The sequence below is a fragment of the Hyaena hyaena genome, unplaced genomic scaffold (assembly GCF_003009895.1).
Source record: "Hyaena hyaena isolate Hyena2069 unplaced genomic scaffold, ASM300989v1 scaffold_157, whole genome shotgun sequence".
Lineage (NCBI taxonomy): Eukaryota > Metazoa > Chordata > Mammalia > Carnivora > Hyaenidae > Hyaena > Hyaena hyaena.
The window spans coordinates 2,152,890-2,167,873 of NW_024080789.1; the positions used below are offsets into that span (position 1 = coordinate 2,152,890).

The 14,984-nt window shown below is 55.3% G+C and overlaps 1 protein-coding gene across 1 annotated transcript; it reads right to left on the minus strand.

The window, feature by feature from the left end:
- Positions 1-2,500: 2,500 nt before the first annotated feature.
- Positions 2,501-13,896, minus strand: PCYOX1L (prenylcysteine oxidase 1 like). The gene is made up of 6 exons (XM_039239493.1): positions 13,787-13,896; positions 9,824-10,030; positions 8,216-8,390; positions 6,122-6,333; positions 3,862-4,002; positions 2,501-3,393 (listed from the first exon to the last, which is right to left on the minus strand). The coding sequence occupies exons 1-6, from the start codon at positions 13,872-13,874 to the stop codon at positions 2,732-2,734; spliced, it is 1,485 nt and encodes a 494-aa protein (XP_039095424.1). The 5' UTR covers positions 13,875-13,896; the 3' UTR covers positions 2,501-2,731.
- Positions 13,897-14,984: the final 1,088 nt, after the last annotated feature.

Here is a 14,984-nt window from a genome sequence, read left to right on the forward strand (position 1 = left end):
CACCTCCAGCTCTATCCTCCACAGCCTCCCACACCCCCAAGCGTAGAGTCTCCTGCTCTAGGGATGGAGACGCTGCAAAGAGTTTTAGACGTCCGCCACACCGCCCCAGGACTACTGCGGATGAGTGGCTTCCTTCCTGCTCTGTCTGGCAGATTATGAGGCTCTGTCTCTGTAAATGCTCTCTCTTCTCCCAGAGGGCTGTGGGCCCTTGGGGGCTTCTGTCCTGGTCTGAGAAGGCTAGGGTGGGCCCTAGGGCCAAAGCTTCCTGCTGGAACCCATGATCCCTTCTCCTATCTTCAGGAATCTCTGGCTCTTCCTTGCAGGCAGAGAGGTGGTGAGATCCAGCCCTCAGGTTGGGGCTCGGGGAAGCAGGCCAGCCGTCAGCATGGGCAACTTGGCCCGCTTCGGTTCTGAGCTGTTCAGGCCTGTCTACCCAGGTGAAAGAAGTTTCTGAAGAACCAGCCAAAGCCTCAGCCGAGGACAGGGGATCAGACGTAACTGTCCTGGTTTGCCTCTTCTGTGCACACATCCTTAGGGATGCAAGGGAGGGATGGTTATCAGGGACAAGTTTGAAACTGGCCTGGGTCCTCTGGCCCAATGCCAACAATCATCAGTTACAGTAGGACAGCCCATGGCATCATTTCAAACACAGATCACGAAAGGTTGTCATTACATATTGATTGCAGTAGCATTGAGAAGGGGAGGAACAGCCCCATCCCGCATGTGGTTGAAATGTGCCTCTGAAACACCCTTGCCACGTCTCCAAACTTGTAATCTGCTCCAGGGGAGGGGCCGGACTGTTCTAAGCCAATCAGCTTCATCTCAGTCCCTGTGTCCTGATTACTGGTCCAGCAGCTGAGTCTTAAAACCAATCAGCACGTGGCATTTGCTTGTCACAGAGAATTGGTTTAGCAGGGATCCAGCCGGCCCAGAGCCCACTCTGGTTCACAGTTGTGACAGACCTCTTGCCCTGGACATGGGTGGCAGCCATCCTTGACCAGGAGAGGAGAAATGGCGCTGTCACAGCACGGAGCTGGTGCCTGCCCTGTGCCCTGTGCCTAGACTCTCATCACCAATAAAACCTTTTTATTGCATAAGCCAGGTTAAGGTTGGTTTTCTACTACTTCAACCACAGGCATTCTTACCGATGTGCCCGGCTTCATAATTCCTATGATACCTGACAGGTACAGGCTACGTGCACTTTAAAGGCACCATCTTTTCCTCTGCCACTACTGTCACCTTGGCATAGCAAAAACAACTTCAAAGCCAATTTGGGCCTCCATCTAGGTGAAGAATATTTTGCCCCACGCTGAATTCAATTAATTTTAGCCAGAAGCTCCAGATTCAAACTCTAGGAACTCACCGAGAGACCTCAGCTATTTCCTCATGCTGGGCTGTTCCCGCCATCTCTACAGAAAGAGGGAAGTGCACTGGGTGATCTCTGGGGTTATTCCTGTTAGGAAAGCCACAATACATGGGGCACCTGGGTGGCTTAGTCGGTTAAGTGTCCGACTTCGGCTCAAGTCGGACTCTCATGAATCTCAGGATTCATGGGTTCGAGCCCTGCCTCAGGCTCTGTGCTCACAGCTAGCTCAGAGCATGGAGCCTGCTTCAGATTCCGTGTCTCTCTCTCTCTGATCCTCCCCTGCTCATGCTGTCTCTTTCTCTTTCTCTCAGAAATAAATAAAATTTAAAATTTTTTTTTAAATTAAAAAAAAAAAAAAAAAAAAGGAAAGCCACAGTACCAGTGCCGCCTGGCAGTGTTGTGTCCCCTCGGTTTCTGGGCCCTCCCCCAGAGTCATATTTATCAAGTCTGGGTGGGACTTGGGCATCGGCCTTGGCTTAACCTTAGAGGAACTCCATCCTGACACCTTTTCCTTTCCTCTGCTAGGGCAACTGTTTGTGGGTGAGGTAGGACCACCCTCTGTCACCTAGGAACTTGTATTCTTGCAAGAAAGGTCCACCGTATGACCCTTGCGTAATAGACAGAACGGTCAACTCTTCCAGGTACTGAGGAAAAGTTTTCCTCTTCCTACGGCCTGGTGTATTTCCCTTTTTCCACTGGTAGCCAGGAAGCTCAGAGCTATACTGACAGCTCCACTGAGGTAACCATCTCTTCCTTGGGTCCTACCACAGTCACGTCTCCCCATAACCCATGTGTTGAGAGGCTTGGGTGGTGTCTAGCAAGTTCGCAGCTCGGTACCTCACATCTAGCAAGCCCACAGTACATGGGAGATAGGATCATTATCTTAGGCTTTCTGATCTTACTTCTACTTTATTTGTAACCATCTGGTACCTGTATTTCACTGCAGGTATTGCCTCACGTCGTGCATTTTGGGAAAAACAATAAAGAAACCTGATTTGTAGTTACTTCCCCATATTTCTTCCCGATTATCCCCGTGTTCTAATTAGAAAACCAAATCAGAAGCAGCTGGAAGGGTGGCTTTTTATTTCTTCTTTAAAAAAAAAATAAATAAAATGAATACATGGGCTTGAATTTCCTTCCCTTCTCTCATTCTCCCCCTTAAAAAGAAGCAAACACTGTGAAAGTCCTTAAGATAGAGAGGCAGAGAGTGGGCCGCCTGGACCCACGCTGGAAGAAGCAGCTTGACACACGAGGGGCCTCAAAGAGGCCTGGCAGGAGAGCGCAGCCTGCCCGGCCGTGGCCGCTGGGGGGCGCTGTGACCCATCTTCACCAGGGACGGACCTCCCGGGCTCTCCCCGGGGGCGCTCACAGCTCAGTCTTCACCTTGTGCATCAAATCCTTTTGGTCAATCTTGTCTAGGTCCTGGTACCAGCGGTTGTAAGCCAGCAGGGCCACGTTCTTGGCGGCCACAGCCATCACCTCCACGGAGCTGGCCGCCCACTCCAGGGCGTTGAGGTAGAAGAGCTGGTCGTGGAGGGCGAAACGCGGGAGGCCGGGGTGGGAGCCGTACAGGGGGTGGGCCTGCCACTCGGCTGTCTGCACTGAGTAATAGGAGCGGAAGAGGGTCTTCAGCTGGGACCGGAGGAGGGGTTTAGGGGACTGCACTCGCCAGACGGCCGCCTCCTGAGGCTGCTTCCGCCGGAAGTTGGCCGAGATGTTGACGGGGCAGATGTTGTCCAGGGCACAGAAGAAGTTGGGGAAATCCGTGGTGAGGATGCTGGCAAAGGGGAAAAGCTTAGGGTCGGGGAAACCGAAATAGGAAGAGTTGAGGTAGCCATGGACCAAGGAGATGACAGTGGGCTGGAAAGGGCCCCGGAAGGCATCTATGGGCGGGTCAAAGCCGTCAAAGGTGATGGTGCTGCTGTTGTCGTCCAGGTGCAGGGGTGTGGCGATGACCACTATGTCATAGAAGTCAGAGCCATTGCCCACCTCATTCTCATACTCCACATAGTACAAGGGTTTCCCTTCTGGAAGGAGAGAGACGAAAGAACACAGAAGTCAATTTATTTCTTGCCTTCTCCCCACCGATCTCCACCAGGGGCCCAGCGCTGAGGGTATGAGACGCCGGGTGCAGTGGGCTGTCCGGATGGTGGGTCCTGGGCTTTCTGCACTGCTGTGGCTGCAGAGTGAGCACTGGACGGGGAGTCAGGAGTCCAGCTCTGCTCTGTGGACTTGCTGGAGGAACTCGGGCAAGGTTGTGGCTCGAAGTCCTCCGTGGTCAAAGGAATGGGACTGGATGAATGCAAGTCTCACCTTTCTGGCCCTGACAGTGGACTCGGGATGACAGTGCCCTCTGGTGTCACTCAGTGGTGCCGGGGCTCCCCATGGGTTTGTTAGAACCACTTCCCAGCGGATCAAAGACCAGGGTTTAGGGGCAGAGTGGTGGAAGGGTTCAAGGTCTAGGGCTGGAGCGGCCACGCCCCCTGCTCACTCACCTGTCTGTTGCAGGGTCACAGTGGTCACTGTGGCATGGATCACATTGGCCTTGGTGAGCTTCAGCAGACCGGAACAAACCAGCTTGTTGCCTCCCTCCACGGACCACAGGCTGCCCTGGGCCCCAGCTAGCGACATGGCTCCTGGGCAAAGGGGGAGAGTGGCCGGTGGGTTCTCAGAGCCACTGGGCCGTGGGGCTGGAGTCCAGCACCATCCTGCCCGCTGGGCCGCCATCCCAACATGGATGGGCCAAGACTCCCCCAATACGGACAACGAAATTTACGATGCTATGAAGTAAAGATATGTTCAGTCCAAGAGCCAGCTAGAAAAGACCACAGATTGTAAGATTCTATTTATACAGACTGCCCAGAAGGGGCAAATCCATAGAAACACAGAGTGGATTTGTGGTGGCCCAGGGCTAGAAGGCAGGGGGATACTGGGGAAGTGATGGCCACGGTTATGGGGTTTTCTGGAAGCAGTGAGAATATTCCAAAATTGAATGTGATGCTGGACACACCACTCAAAACCACGGAACTGTTCACTTTAAATAGGTGAATTGGGGGCACCTGGCTGGTTCAGGCAGTGGCTGAGCTCTTGATCTCGGGATTATGAGTTCGAGCCCCATGTTGGGTGTAGAAATTACTTAAAAATAAAATCTTTTAAAAAGAAACAAAGGGGTGAATTGTGTGGTATATGGATTATATCTTGAAGGACACACACAAGATACCAGAAGAGTGAGCGTGTCAGCCTCGCTGAGGGGGCGCTGGGCAGGACCTGAAGGCTAGGAAGGAGGCAGTCATGCCAACAGCCAGAGGAACCGCACCCCGGGCCTAGGGGAGGGGCTTGCTAAATACAAACCTTTTCACTCATTTCTCCAAGAAAAATGGGCTGAGGGCCTCTAATGGCCCAGGCCCTGTCCTCAGTGTGTGGGACACCCCAGTAAACAAAGGAGACAGAACTTCCAGCCCCGAGAAGCCTACATTCTAGTGGGAAAGGATGAAAGAAGTAGATGAAGTAGGCGCTTTTAGAAGCTGATGGCCGCAGGGTAGGGGGACCGGCCCTGCAGAGGGCAGGGGTGGGGTGGTAGGGTAGCTTCCATGCAAAGGATGAAAAGGAACATCTACACAAAGACGTGGTGGGAAGTGAGAGTTTACCAGGGAAGAATGTTCCAGGTGGAGGGAGGGCCACCCAAAAGCCCCAAGACAGGGGTGTGTCCGGAACGCTGGAGACATGAACAGGCGGCCGGAGTGGCTGGACTGGGGATGAATGAGCAGGCAGGTGGTGGGGCCAGGCCAGGCGGCGCCTTGAAGGCCAAAGGCCACGGGAGGGGCTCTGGGTTTTCCTTGCAGGCAAGCGGGAGCCCTTAACAGAGTTTTACACATACGCCTGCCATGATGGGTCTTTTGTTTTAAAAGGATCCTGCAGCTGATGTATGGAGAAGAGCCTGGAGGGGGAAGGGGGCAGACCTGTGGTAATCTAGGTCACGGATGCCGACGCCTTAGACCAGGGAGGAAATGGCAGTGGGAAGCCCCCAGACTCTGGATATATGTGGAAGGCAAAGCAGATGAGATTTCTTGACATACCATGCAGGGGATAGGAGGGAAGAAACAGGTCAAGGCTTCTGCTGGAGCCACAGAAAGGAGCTACTACCAACCAAGCTGGGAAGACTGTAGGGGAGGCAGGCTTAAGGGGAGCGCTCAGGGGTTCAGGTCTGGCCACGCGGGGTGCCCACAGGCCTGGCGGTGGAGGCACCAGGGTGACACCTGACGCGTGGGTCTGCAGTCCCGTGGGGAGGTCTGGGCTGGAGCTCATGCTCGGGGGTCAGTGGGTAGAAGCGCGTGTAGTCGAGAAGAGGACCATGAACCTGAACCTTCCATGTTAGCAGGCTGGGAGGAGGGATGGACCCGTCCGCGCTGGAGGACGGCAGGGGGAGCACATACCCACTGGCCCCAGTAATGAGCTGGGGCGGGGAGATGCGCTGATAGGTGGATACCCAGGGGCTCCGAGGCCCCGGGGGCGGGGCAGTACCTGAAACGGAGCGGTGGAAGTGGTGGGAACACAACAGACCTTAGATCTGAGCTTTCCTTTCAGCATCTGAGAAGCGGGGTGAACACTACCTCCTGCCAACCTAGAGGCCCAATGCCAGAATCAAATAGGCTTGAAGCAGTAAGGTGCTTAGGCAACCGTACTGCACCTGGTTAAAGTGAGGTTGTTACGGGGAGCCCACTCCCTTCCGGGCACTGGGGGCCAGGGGAGGCTCACCGGCAAAGGCAGGCATCGCCGCGGACTGGCCGTAGCTGGCCCGCAGGACGGCAGAGACGACGTCGTCGATGAAGCGCTGAGTGACGCCCACCTGGAGCAGGGACTCGGCCACGGAGCGCTGGGTCATGTTCACGAAGGCAGACTCCCCCAGCGAGTAGAGCAGCTCCTCCACGCCCGAGAAGGCATAACCATGGGCCTGGTACTTATAGATCCTGGAAGACACGCATAGGAGGAGTCCTTGTGCAGAAAGGCCTCTGGGCTGACCACCCCCTGCTGGCTCACTGCACCTGAGAGCCCCAGCAGGAACCAGGCCCTCCTCACCACGTAGAGGGGACAGGAGGCTGGCTCCTCGGCCCATTTGCTGACCATGGCGGTCCTTTCCCAACCCCAGGGACAGCGCAAAGGGTGGGCAGATGCCCTGGAATTGCACTAGACCCGGCTTCACATCACGGATCTGTTAAATGACAACTCCAGCACCTCGCCGAGGGCACAGCCCGCTTCTCACTTGGGTGGGACTGCCAGGCAGTGGGCCACGGCCCGCCCCCACAGACGCTGCCCCTCTCCAGCAGCTGCAGCTCTGCGCTGGCTTTGGGGGCCATGTCAGACCCAATGGCCCGTCTCCCACCAACGTTGTCACGTTCTGTGCAAGCCCAGACCGGCCTCCCTTCCGGCTCCCTCCAACAGGCTCTAGCACAGCCCTGAGCTCATATCTCTACATCGCCCCTCCACCCACCGTCTCAGGGACTAGCAGTCTCTGGGACTCATCTGCTGGTAGATTTCCAGAGGCGCTGTTCTTTGAAATAGCGCCTCTGCCTGGGCTGCCTCGTAACCGTGTTGACTCTGGTTATCAATGGGACTTCCAGAGTTCCTCTCCCGCGAAAGAAAAAAACCTCAGCATCGTAGGTTTGGGTAAAATCGACAGGGGAGAGAAACATAAGAAGAAAGAGGGGTAAGAACATAAACTCTGGGGAACACCTGGAAAATATAAGGAAGAGATGCTATAAAAAGCACAGCTGTGGAGGTAGGGAGCGTGGAGGAGGCCAGTGGGCCATCTTGAGTGACTGCGTCTGGGCCACGAAGTGGGGAGCACCTACAGGGAAGAGCCGGGATGCCGGCTGGTGAGTGGGTGAACCGTGGGAAGTGGACAGAGTGACACTGGACCACTTTTCCTCGTTATCTGTGGGGTCCGGGGAGGAGACTGGGACCCAAGGAAGAGGGAAGTGGTGAAGACAGGAGTTTGTTCTAGATGGGGAAACTGGGGGGACAGGAGGGCTTGTAAGTGGGTGGCCCACAGGCTGCGAGAGGCCTATACATGCTTCATTTCGCTTATGTATAAGATGAACTGGTTGCATGTCTTGAAAAACCAGATTTCGGGGCACCTGGGTGGCTCAGTCGGTTAAGTGTCTGATGTCGGCTCAGGTCATGATCTTGCGGTCCACGGGTTCGAGTCCCGCATCGGGCTCTGTGCTGACAGCTCAGAGCCTGGAGCCTGCTTCAGATTCTGTGTCTCCCTCTCTCTCTGTCCCTCCACAGCTTGTGCTCTGTCTCTCTCCGCCTCAAAAACAAATAAACGTTAAAAGAAATTTAAAAAAAAAGAAAAAAGAAAAACCAGATTTGACACACGACTCTGGATTTCCACTTCTTCAAAATAACAGGAAGATCTCGCCGCATGCGGTCAGCATGGCCACGAGGCCATAGCAGGCTCTAGCACAGTGCTGGCGCACCCCCCTCAGTGGGGCCTTGCTCCTCAGGGCACCTGCTCCCTCCTCTTCACTGCCCCCTATTTCACTCATTCACATCGCAAGTGCGCCCCCTGCAGGTGGCTGCGTTTGCATCCCGGGCTCTTCTCAGTTCAACAGAGGGAAGGAATGCTAGCCTGGCTAAACCAGGGGCCCATCCCGGCACCAAGGGCACCAAGTGGGTACGTTCCTCCCGCTGGGGGCGCGCCCAGGACCAGGACGGACCTGTGTGGGGCTCTCAAATGCAAGCAAGTCCCTTTTCCTTCTCGACAATGTACAGTCCAGCTGGGTCCTTCCCGGTCTCTCTTGCTCGCTCCCTCCGGAGCGCCTTCCCTGCAGCCTGCCCCGCCCGTACCTCATGAACTTCTCCATGACCTCCTCCACCCACATCTGCAGTCTCAGGAAGCTGATGCCATAGTGCCACCAGAGACGGAAGAGGTTCAGCAGGTACCAGTCCGTCTCCTCCAGCACGAAGTGCTCCCCGCTGAAGATGGCGCTCCTGCCCACCACCTCTCGCCGGTGCCTCAGCCCTGAGGAGACAGGGAAAAGCCCCTCAGGTCCCTCTCATGGGATCCCCAGGAGAAACGCAGGGCCCTCTTGCAGGATGCAAACGGACCGGCTCCATTAGAGGGAATATGAACACTATGGTTTGTTCATGTTGCCGCTTGTTTAAAGCAGCAAATGAATGCACTGGGCTGGCTAGTCCATAAAGACATGAACGTGAAAATCAGGTACCATTTCACATTTTTTTTTTCCAACAGGGACCCACTCAGTCATGAACGAGGGAAATTCAGATGTCATCCCACAATGTCCAGGGACTGGATGGTGGCCTTGGACACCAAGACCACCGGGGGGGCGGGTCACAGCTCTTTGCAAACTTCCACACACTACAGCTCACAGAGCCCTGGGACGTAAGCATCTCACTTTATCCTCTCTTCGCCTGGGAAGAGGCAGAAGAGGTGACAGCACCCCCAGTTAAAGATGCAGAAACCGAGGCTCAGAGGTTACAGGACCTACCCCAAGTCCCAGGCTTTTGTAACTTTCCCTCCCATTCCTGTCCCTGAGCCACTAAGTCCCCCCATCCCAGGGGCAGCATTCCTTGCGCATCCTTCCAGAGGTATTTTCTGCAAACACTCATACGTGTCTGTACATCTAGGGTTTCTTCCTCCTCCTACCCCCCCGCGCCCCCCCGCACCCCCCAGTCTACACACTGCTCTGCACCTTCCTGGCATACTGTGTCCTGTAGATTGTTCTATACTCGGGCGTAAAGGACCCCCTCAGTCTTCCGGCTGAACAGTCTGCATATTTACTTTCAGATCCCACGTGGGGTATTTTCAACCTTTTGCAACTACAAACAACGCTGTAATGAATAACGCTGTGCGTGTGCCACTTAGCACATCTTCGAGTACACCTGCAGGGTCCCTTCTGAGAAGTGGAGTTTGTGCGTCAAACGGTCTATGGCTTTGTGGCTTTGCTACGTGCTGCTGGGGCTGAATCGAACTCTCTTACTCATTAGCTGCGGGACCTCAGCCAAGGTGTAGACATCCTCTGAGCCTTTGTCTCCTCAGGAGCTATAACCCCTGTGTTGCTGGAGGGTGGAGTGGCAGGGAGGGCTCGAGGTGAGGTAATGCCTACACACCACTTGGAAGGATGCTGGGTACCCGGCGAGCACATAGCACGTGGAAGCCCTTATGATCATGGCTATTGAGAGGCAGCCAATTGAAAGGGAAGGAAACCGGCCCGGGAGTTGAACCTGTGTTCTAATCTGGGCTGTGCAACTAACTCACTGTGTAACCTCAGGCAAGCTTCTTCCCCTCTCTGGTCCCAGCTGCTCCATCTGGCAAATGGGGAAACTGGGCTACATGACCTCCCGGCCTTGGCTGTTGGGGCGATCTGGAAAGAGCCCAGTGGCTGCCGCCAGCCTCGGGGCGCCGTACGCGGGAGCCCAGGACAGTGCACTCACCCAGCTGCTTGACGAAGTCCTGCATGTGCAGGCTCAGGGAGTGGAAGGAGGCGGCCCCGCTCTCATAGTGCTGCTTGTTGACTGAGATGGTGGCCAGGCGGCCGCCCACGGTCCCCTTCTCAAACACGTCGATCTGCACGCGGGGGCCAAAATGCTGCTGGAGGAAATGAGCCACGGCAGAACCCCCGATTCCAGCCCCAACCACGGCTGTCAGAGCGCCCGCGGGGCGGGGGGTCGGGGTACGGGAGAGCAGGGAAGGGAGAGACAGAGCATAGACATGAGAATGCAGGTCCGCCCTCGCAGCCTCCTGGCTGGTGGCTCCCAGGCCCTTGCATTTCATAGGCTTATAACATCTCAGAAAGGAACCCTGTGGGCTCGCTTTTAGTAAAGCTATTAAAAGAGAGTAAAGGACAACCTGAAAACTGTCACCTAGTAACCCTCATTTTGTCATGAAAAGGACCGCTTGGCAGCAAAAAGAGCCGGAAAGACATCTCAAAGTTCTGGACGATCATTTAAAGAGAAAGATTTGACTGTACGCACACTCACTATATTGTCCCTGTTTTTGTTTCACTGTGAACTAACTGGTGAAAACTTGGTCACTGACAGGTACCGTTAGGTTGGATCAGCGTTTGGAAACTCAGTCCGGGGTTTGGCAAACTACAGCCTGTGGGCCAAATCCGGGCCTGTGCCTGTTTTTGCCAACAAGTTTTACTGGAGCACCGACACTCTCTCTTTGGCTTGTTTATGGCTGCTTCCATGCTACGGTGGTAAAGCTGAGCAGATGCAACAGAGGCTGGACGGCCAAGGCTAAGATATTCGTTCTCTGGCCCTTTCCTGAAGCAGTCAGCCAACCATTGGTATAGTGCAACCTACCGCCTGACACTTCATATCTCTTCTACATCTGTGTTTGCCAAGACTGGAATGCACCCTGTGACGGGCTGCTCACTACTGTGCAAGGCACTCGATACCACTCTGGAGTCTTGTTCCAGAGTTTCGGCTTTGAGGACTTTTTGGATCTTATCAGCCACCGTCTTCACTATGCCTCCTGCCTTCCTGCTGTTTGCAAACTTGGTTCATGTGCCGTGGGTGTTCTTATCCAAGTCACTGATAAAAAACGTTTCACTGGCAACGTGGGCTCCGGGGTGCTCCCAGGAACCCCTGTCCAGGCAGATCCTGATCTCGATGCTGGTACTGGAGAGCACGGGCCCAAGCCAGCAGAGCGGCTGGGAAGCTACAGAACTGGACAGCCACACCGCCCTTAACGTTTGCCCACCGCGGATCTGAGACACAGCTGCCCTCTCATGACAGGCTTGCAGCTTGGTCCAAAAAGAAAATGAGATAAATCTGGTGTGATCAGTCCCTACTAGTCCCATGGTGGACCCATGACAGACCACCAGCTCCTGTCAAGGAAGCAAAACTACAAGGTTCCTTATGATCTGGTCTCCGCTGACTTACACATTCCCTGTCCCAGCCCCCAACACTCCACCTTCTCGTCCGCCTTGACTTTGCGCCTTTGCCTGCGCTGCTCCCTTTGTCAGGAAGGCTGTCGCCTTTCACCTCGCCGCTTCTATGGCCCTCGCGGGGCTCACTTCAGCCAAGTCCGGTGTCACTCCCACATATTTCTGCCGCACGCGCTCCTACCCTGCGGCTTGCCCTCGCACCCTCTCCTCCACTCTCTTCGTTTAAGGACCGAGCATGGCTCACTACGTCCCCAGATCCTGCAGAAAACAAACCACTTCGCCCTTTCCAGTGTTTACAAAGCCTTTTCCAAGAAAGCCCTTAACCGTTTCAAAGCAGCGAGAGCTCCCTTCCTCTCCATTTGCGACGGAGCCCCAAATCACCCAGTTTTCAGAGGACCTACTCTCGCGAGGCCTGAAAGCTGCCCACGGGCTATAGGAAAGCAGAAGAGCTCACCTCATTGCGAACCGGCTCATTCAACACCCACAACCTGACGCCCACTCTCTAGTCCATGATAAGATGTGCTGGGCCACGAGTGAATCAAGCAGGGCTTTTGTCCTCCTGAGCTCATGCAGGGAGTGGGCAGACAGACTCCTGCACAGCGAGCTAGGACAGCGTGTGACCAAGCGCAGCAGCAGTGTTCCAGGGAATCCCGAAGAGGAAGCAATGAGTTCTGCCCGCATGGAGACCAGGCTTCGCAGGGGAAATAATGTTCGACAGTGGGCTTTCCCAGGCAACAGGAAACACACTCTCCAAGGCGAGAACAGCATGTAGAACTGGGGCAGGGGGGAGGCCAGGGGGCCATTTAAAGGGTCCAAAGCCACACTGAGCTGTTCAGATTTGATACCGCAGTCGTGTGGGGGTGAAGCCCTCCTCACAGGAAGCTCCTCATTCTCATGTGTAGAGTCCAAACCACGCGGGGCGAACTCAAGCTTCTGTCAGACAGCTAAGGACAATCAAAAACGCGACAGGGCATCTTGGCATTGCCAAGCGTCCTGCCCTGGGTGACCCCTGGGGCCAGGCGGGCAGGGCCAGCCAGAACGAGCCAGGCAAGGAGCTCTGCATTGCCAGAAACAGTAGTCCTGGGAGGAGGCCCCTTCCCCAGGGGCTAGTGTGAGGTGTCTGGCTCTGCCGCCCACTTTTGAGAGATGGGGGAGGGGCCCTGCACCTCTAGACAGAGCCTGTCTGACTTCCTCATCCTTTGAAGGCTGGCTCAAAATCCACTTTCTCCCTGAGGTCTTCTCTGACCCCTCTAGCTCTCAGGATTTCTCTCTCCCCTGAACTCTCAGTCCCAAACAGAGTGCTGGCAGGCTTCTCTGTCCTACCCCTTTATGGCCTGAGCTGTGGCTTTTGTAACCCAAAGAAGCCTTAGCACTGTCCTAGCCCAGTAAGTCTGTGGTGCTCCCATGGGGCATGGTTCCCTGACCATAAGGGTAGGGAGGGCAGCTTCACACCAGAGGCCTAGCATCTCCGCCTCTAGGGATTTTATATGAGAGGGACTTAACATCTTTGGGAGTCATGTAGAGTTAAAATGACAACTGTTCAGAGAAATACACTGCAAACAAATACGGAACTGGAGGCAGGGATATGCATGATGAAGTATGTAGCAAGGTGCCCCGGTGTCTGCAATTTAATTTGGGAAACGCACTGAGATAGATGTAAGACCAATTAATGGGCGGGTGACAGTTATGTAACAACGCAAGTACAGGAGCAGTTTGCTAATGGCAGAATCTTGGTGCTGAGTGCACAGATGATCACTGTATATCCAGTTCTTTCAACTTCGCTCGCCGCACGTTTGAAAATTCAAAATAAAACACTGTAATAAAAACCAAGATGACTGCTGCTAAAAGTTGTCCGCTGTCATTCAACAACTATCTCCACTAGACCTACCATGGGCTCTGTCTCCTATTGTCCCTGAGGTTTTGGCTTAGATGTTACTTCTAGGAAGCCTCCAGGGCACTCCCAGGGCCTGAAGGTGGGTGGAAAGGCTCTCCCGAACAGGGTACCTTTTCAGCCTTACGGCCGACTTCCCTGTATTGTGCGGTCTCTCCTCCAGACAGGAGCTACGGAGTACTGTGCCTGCTACCCTCACGGCCCTCAATAAGCCTTTATGAATGACATCACCCAGACCGGGTCCTCTCTGTCATCCATCGGGGCACCTGGCAAAGGGCCAGGTCCACCGCAGATGCTCAGTGTCCGCGGACCTTCTGGTGTGATCTGTGGCCAGTCCTGCCTCAAGCTTCTTTTCCGCCCCAGGCAGGCGCCGCCACATGCCCACGCCCCCCCGGGATCGGCACCTCGCCTACTGCCGATCCCCTTGCTGGCCCACTCTCGGTCCCTCGCCTCTTCTCCAGCCAGCCCCTCTCCGGAAGACCCCTCCCTCGCCCAGCTTCCCTCCCCTTCCCCCACCCGGCAGCTCCCGGCAGCGATCGGCAGCTCCCTGCTGCGATCCCTTTACCCTCGCAGCCCTCCCCCGCGCGGCCCCCCACCCTGTCCTTCCCGCACCGATTTTGCTGGGCCGGGCGTCTCCGCCTGTGGCGGCGGCGGCCAGGAGCGCGGCCAGCGCGGCGAGGAGCCGGGCGGCGCGGGCCATGGCGGGCGGCGATCCGGGCAGCACGCCGGGCCGCGGTAGCTCGCGGGTTGGCGCTGGGCTCGCCGCCCCGCCCCGGCGCCCCACTGGCTGTTCCGCCTTCTGCCTGCCGGTCACAGCCTCCCATTGGACGAGCGGCCGTCTTTCTCCAGCAAGGGGCTCTCATTAGCTGCATCTCTCTCCGGCAGGCTCTGTCATTAGCAGCTTCCCCGTCCCGCCTCCTCGATGCGGCTTCCTCATTGGCTGGCTGGCCCTGCCCACGCGCAGGTGTGCGCGCTTCGGCCGCTCAGCATCAGGACCCGGGCCCTGGTGCGTGGAGACTGACGGGAGGGAGAACCGAAGCTTTGACCATCTCGGTTCAAGTCCAGCCGCTGCGAGTTACTAGCTCTGTAACGTGCCTTCTCTGTGTCTCATTCAGTTTCCCTGCTCTCCCTCTAAGTGGTTGTGTCAATCACGTGAGATAAGGGACGTGATACCGTTTGGCAGTGTCTGCAAGTGCAGCAAATTGCTGACCAGGCGTGCAGCCACGGTAGCCAGGCGCTACACTCTGCCTGTGCGCAAGCAGGGCCAGATGCTTTTGAGAGTGCCGTCACTGACGAGTATTTGCAGTTTCTACATACAGTTTGCATCTCTGCCTTCTACTTAAAACAAAGGGGCGGGGGTCGCCTCGGTAGCTCAGTCGGTTGAGCTGGTTGAGCTCAGGTCATGACATCAGGGCTCCTGAGTTCAAGACCCCTGTTGGGTCAGAGCCTGGAGTCTGCTGTGGATTCTGTGACTCCCTCCCCTGCTAACGCTGTCTCTCTTAAAAAAACAAACATTAAAACAAAAAAAAAATTTTTTAAAGGGAAGGGTTTCATCCAGTCTTTTCTCAGGGGAAGGAAAGGTAGTGAAGAAGGTTAAGTTCCCATTTTCACTCCCTAAGAAAACAAGAGCAGCTCAGCGTGGCTAGTACATTACACGGTGAAGGGCAGATTCCTCTAGCAGAAAATAAGGCTGGGAATGAGTTTCAGGATAAATAAGGAAAACCCGTATTTATCCAGTCAGATTGTGGCTAAAAGAAGAAACTGAGAAGATTCAGAGTATAGTAAAAGAGCATACAGCTCGGATTCTAAG

Coding starts and splice junctions, on each gene's coding strand:
- PCYOX1L (XM_039239493.1), bottom strand. CDS start 13,874: ATGGCCCGCGCCGCCCGGCTCCTCGCCGCGCTGGCCGCGCTCCTGGCC. Junction 6,334..8,215: donor GTCATGGAGAAGTTCATGAG/GTACGGGCGGGG, acceptor CGTGTCTTCCAG/GATCTATAAGTACCAGGCCC. Junction 4,003..6,121: donor GGCGATGCCTGCCTTTGCCG/GTGAGCCTCCCC, acceptor CCCTTTGCCCAG/GAGCCATGTCGCTAGCTGGG.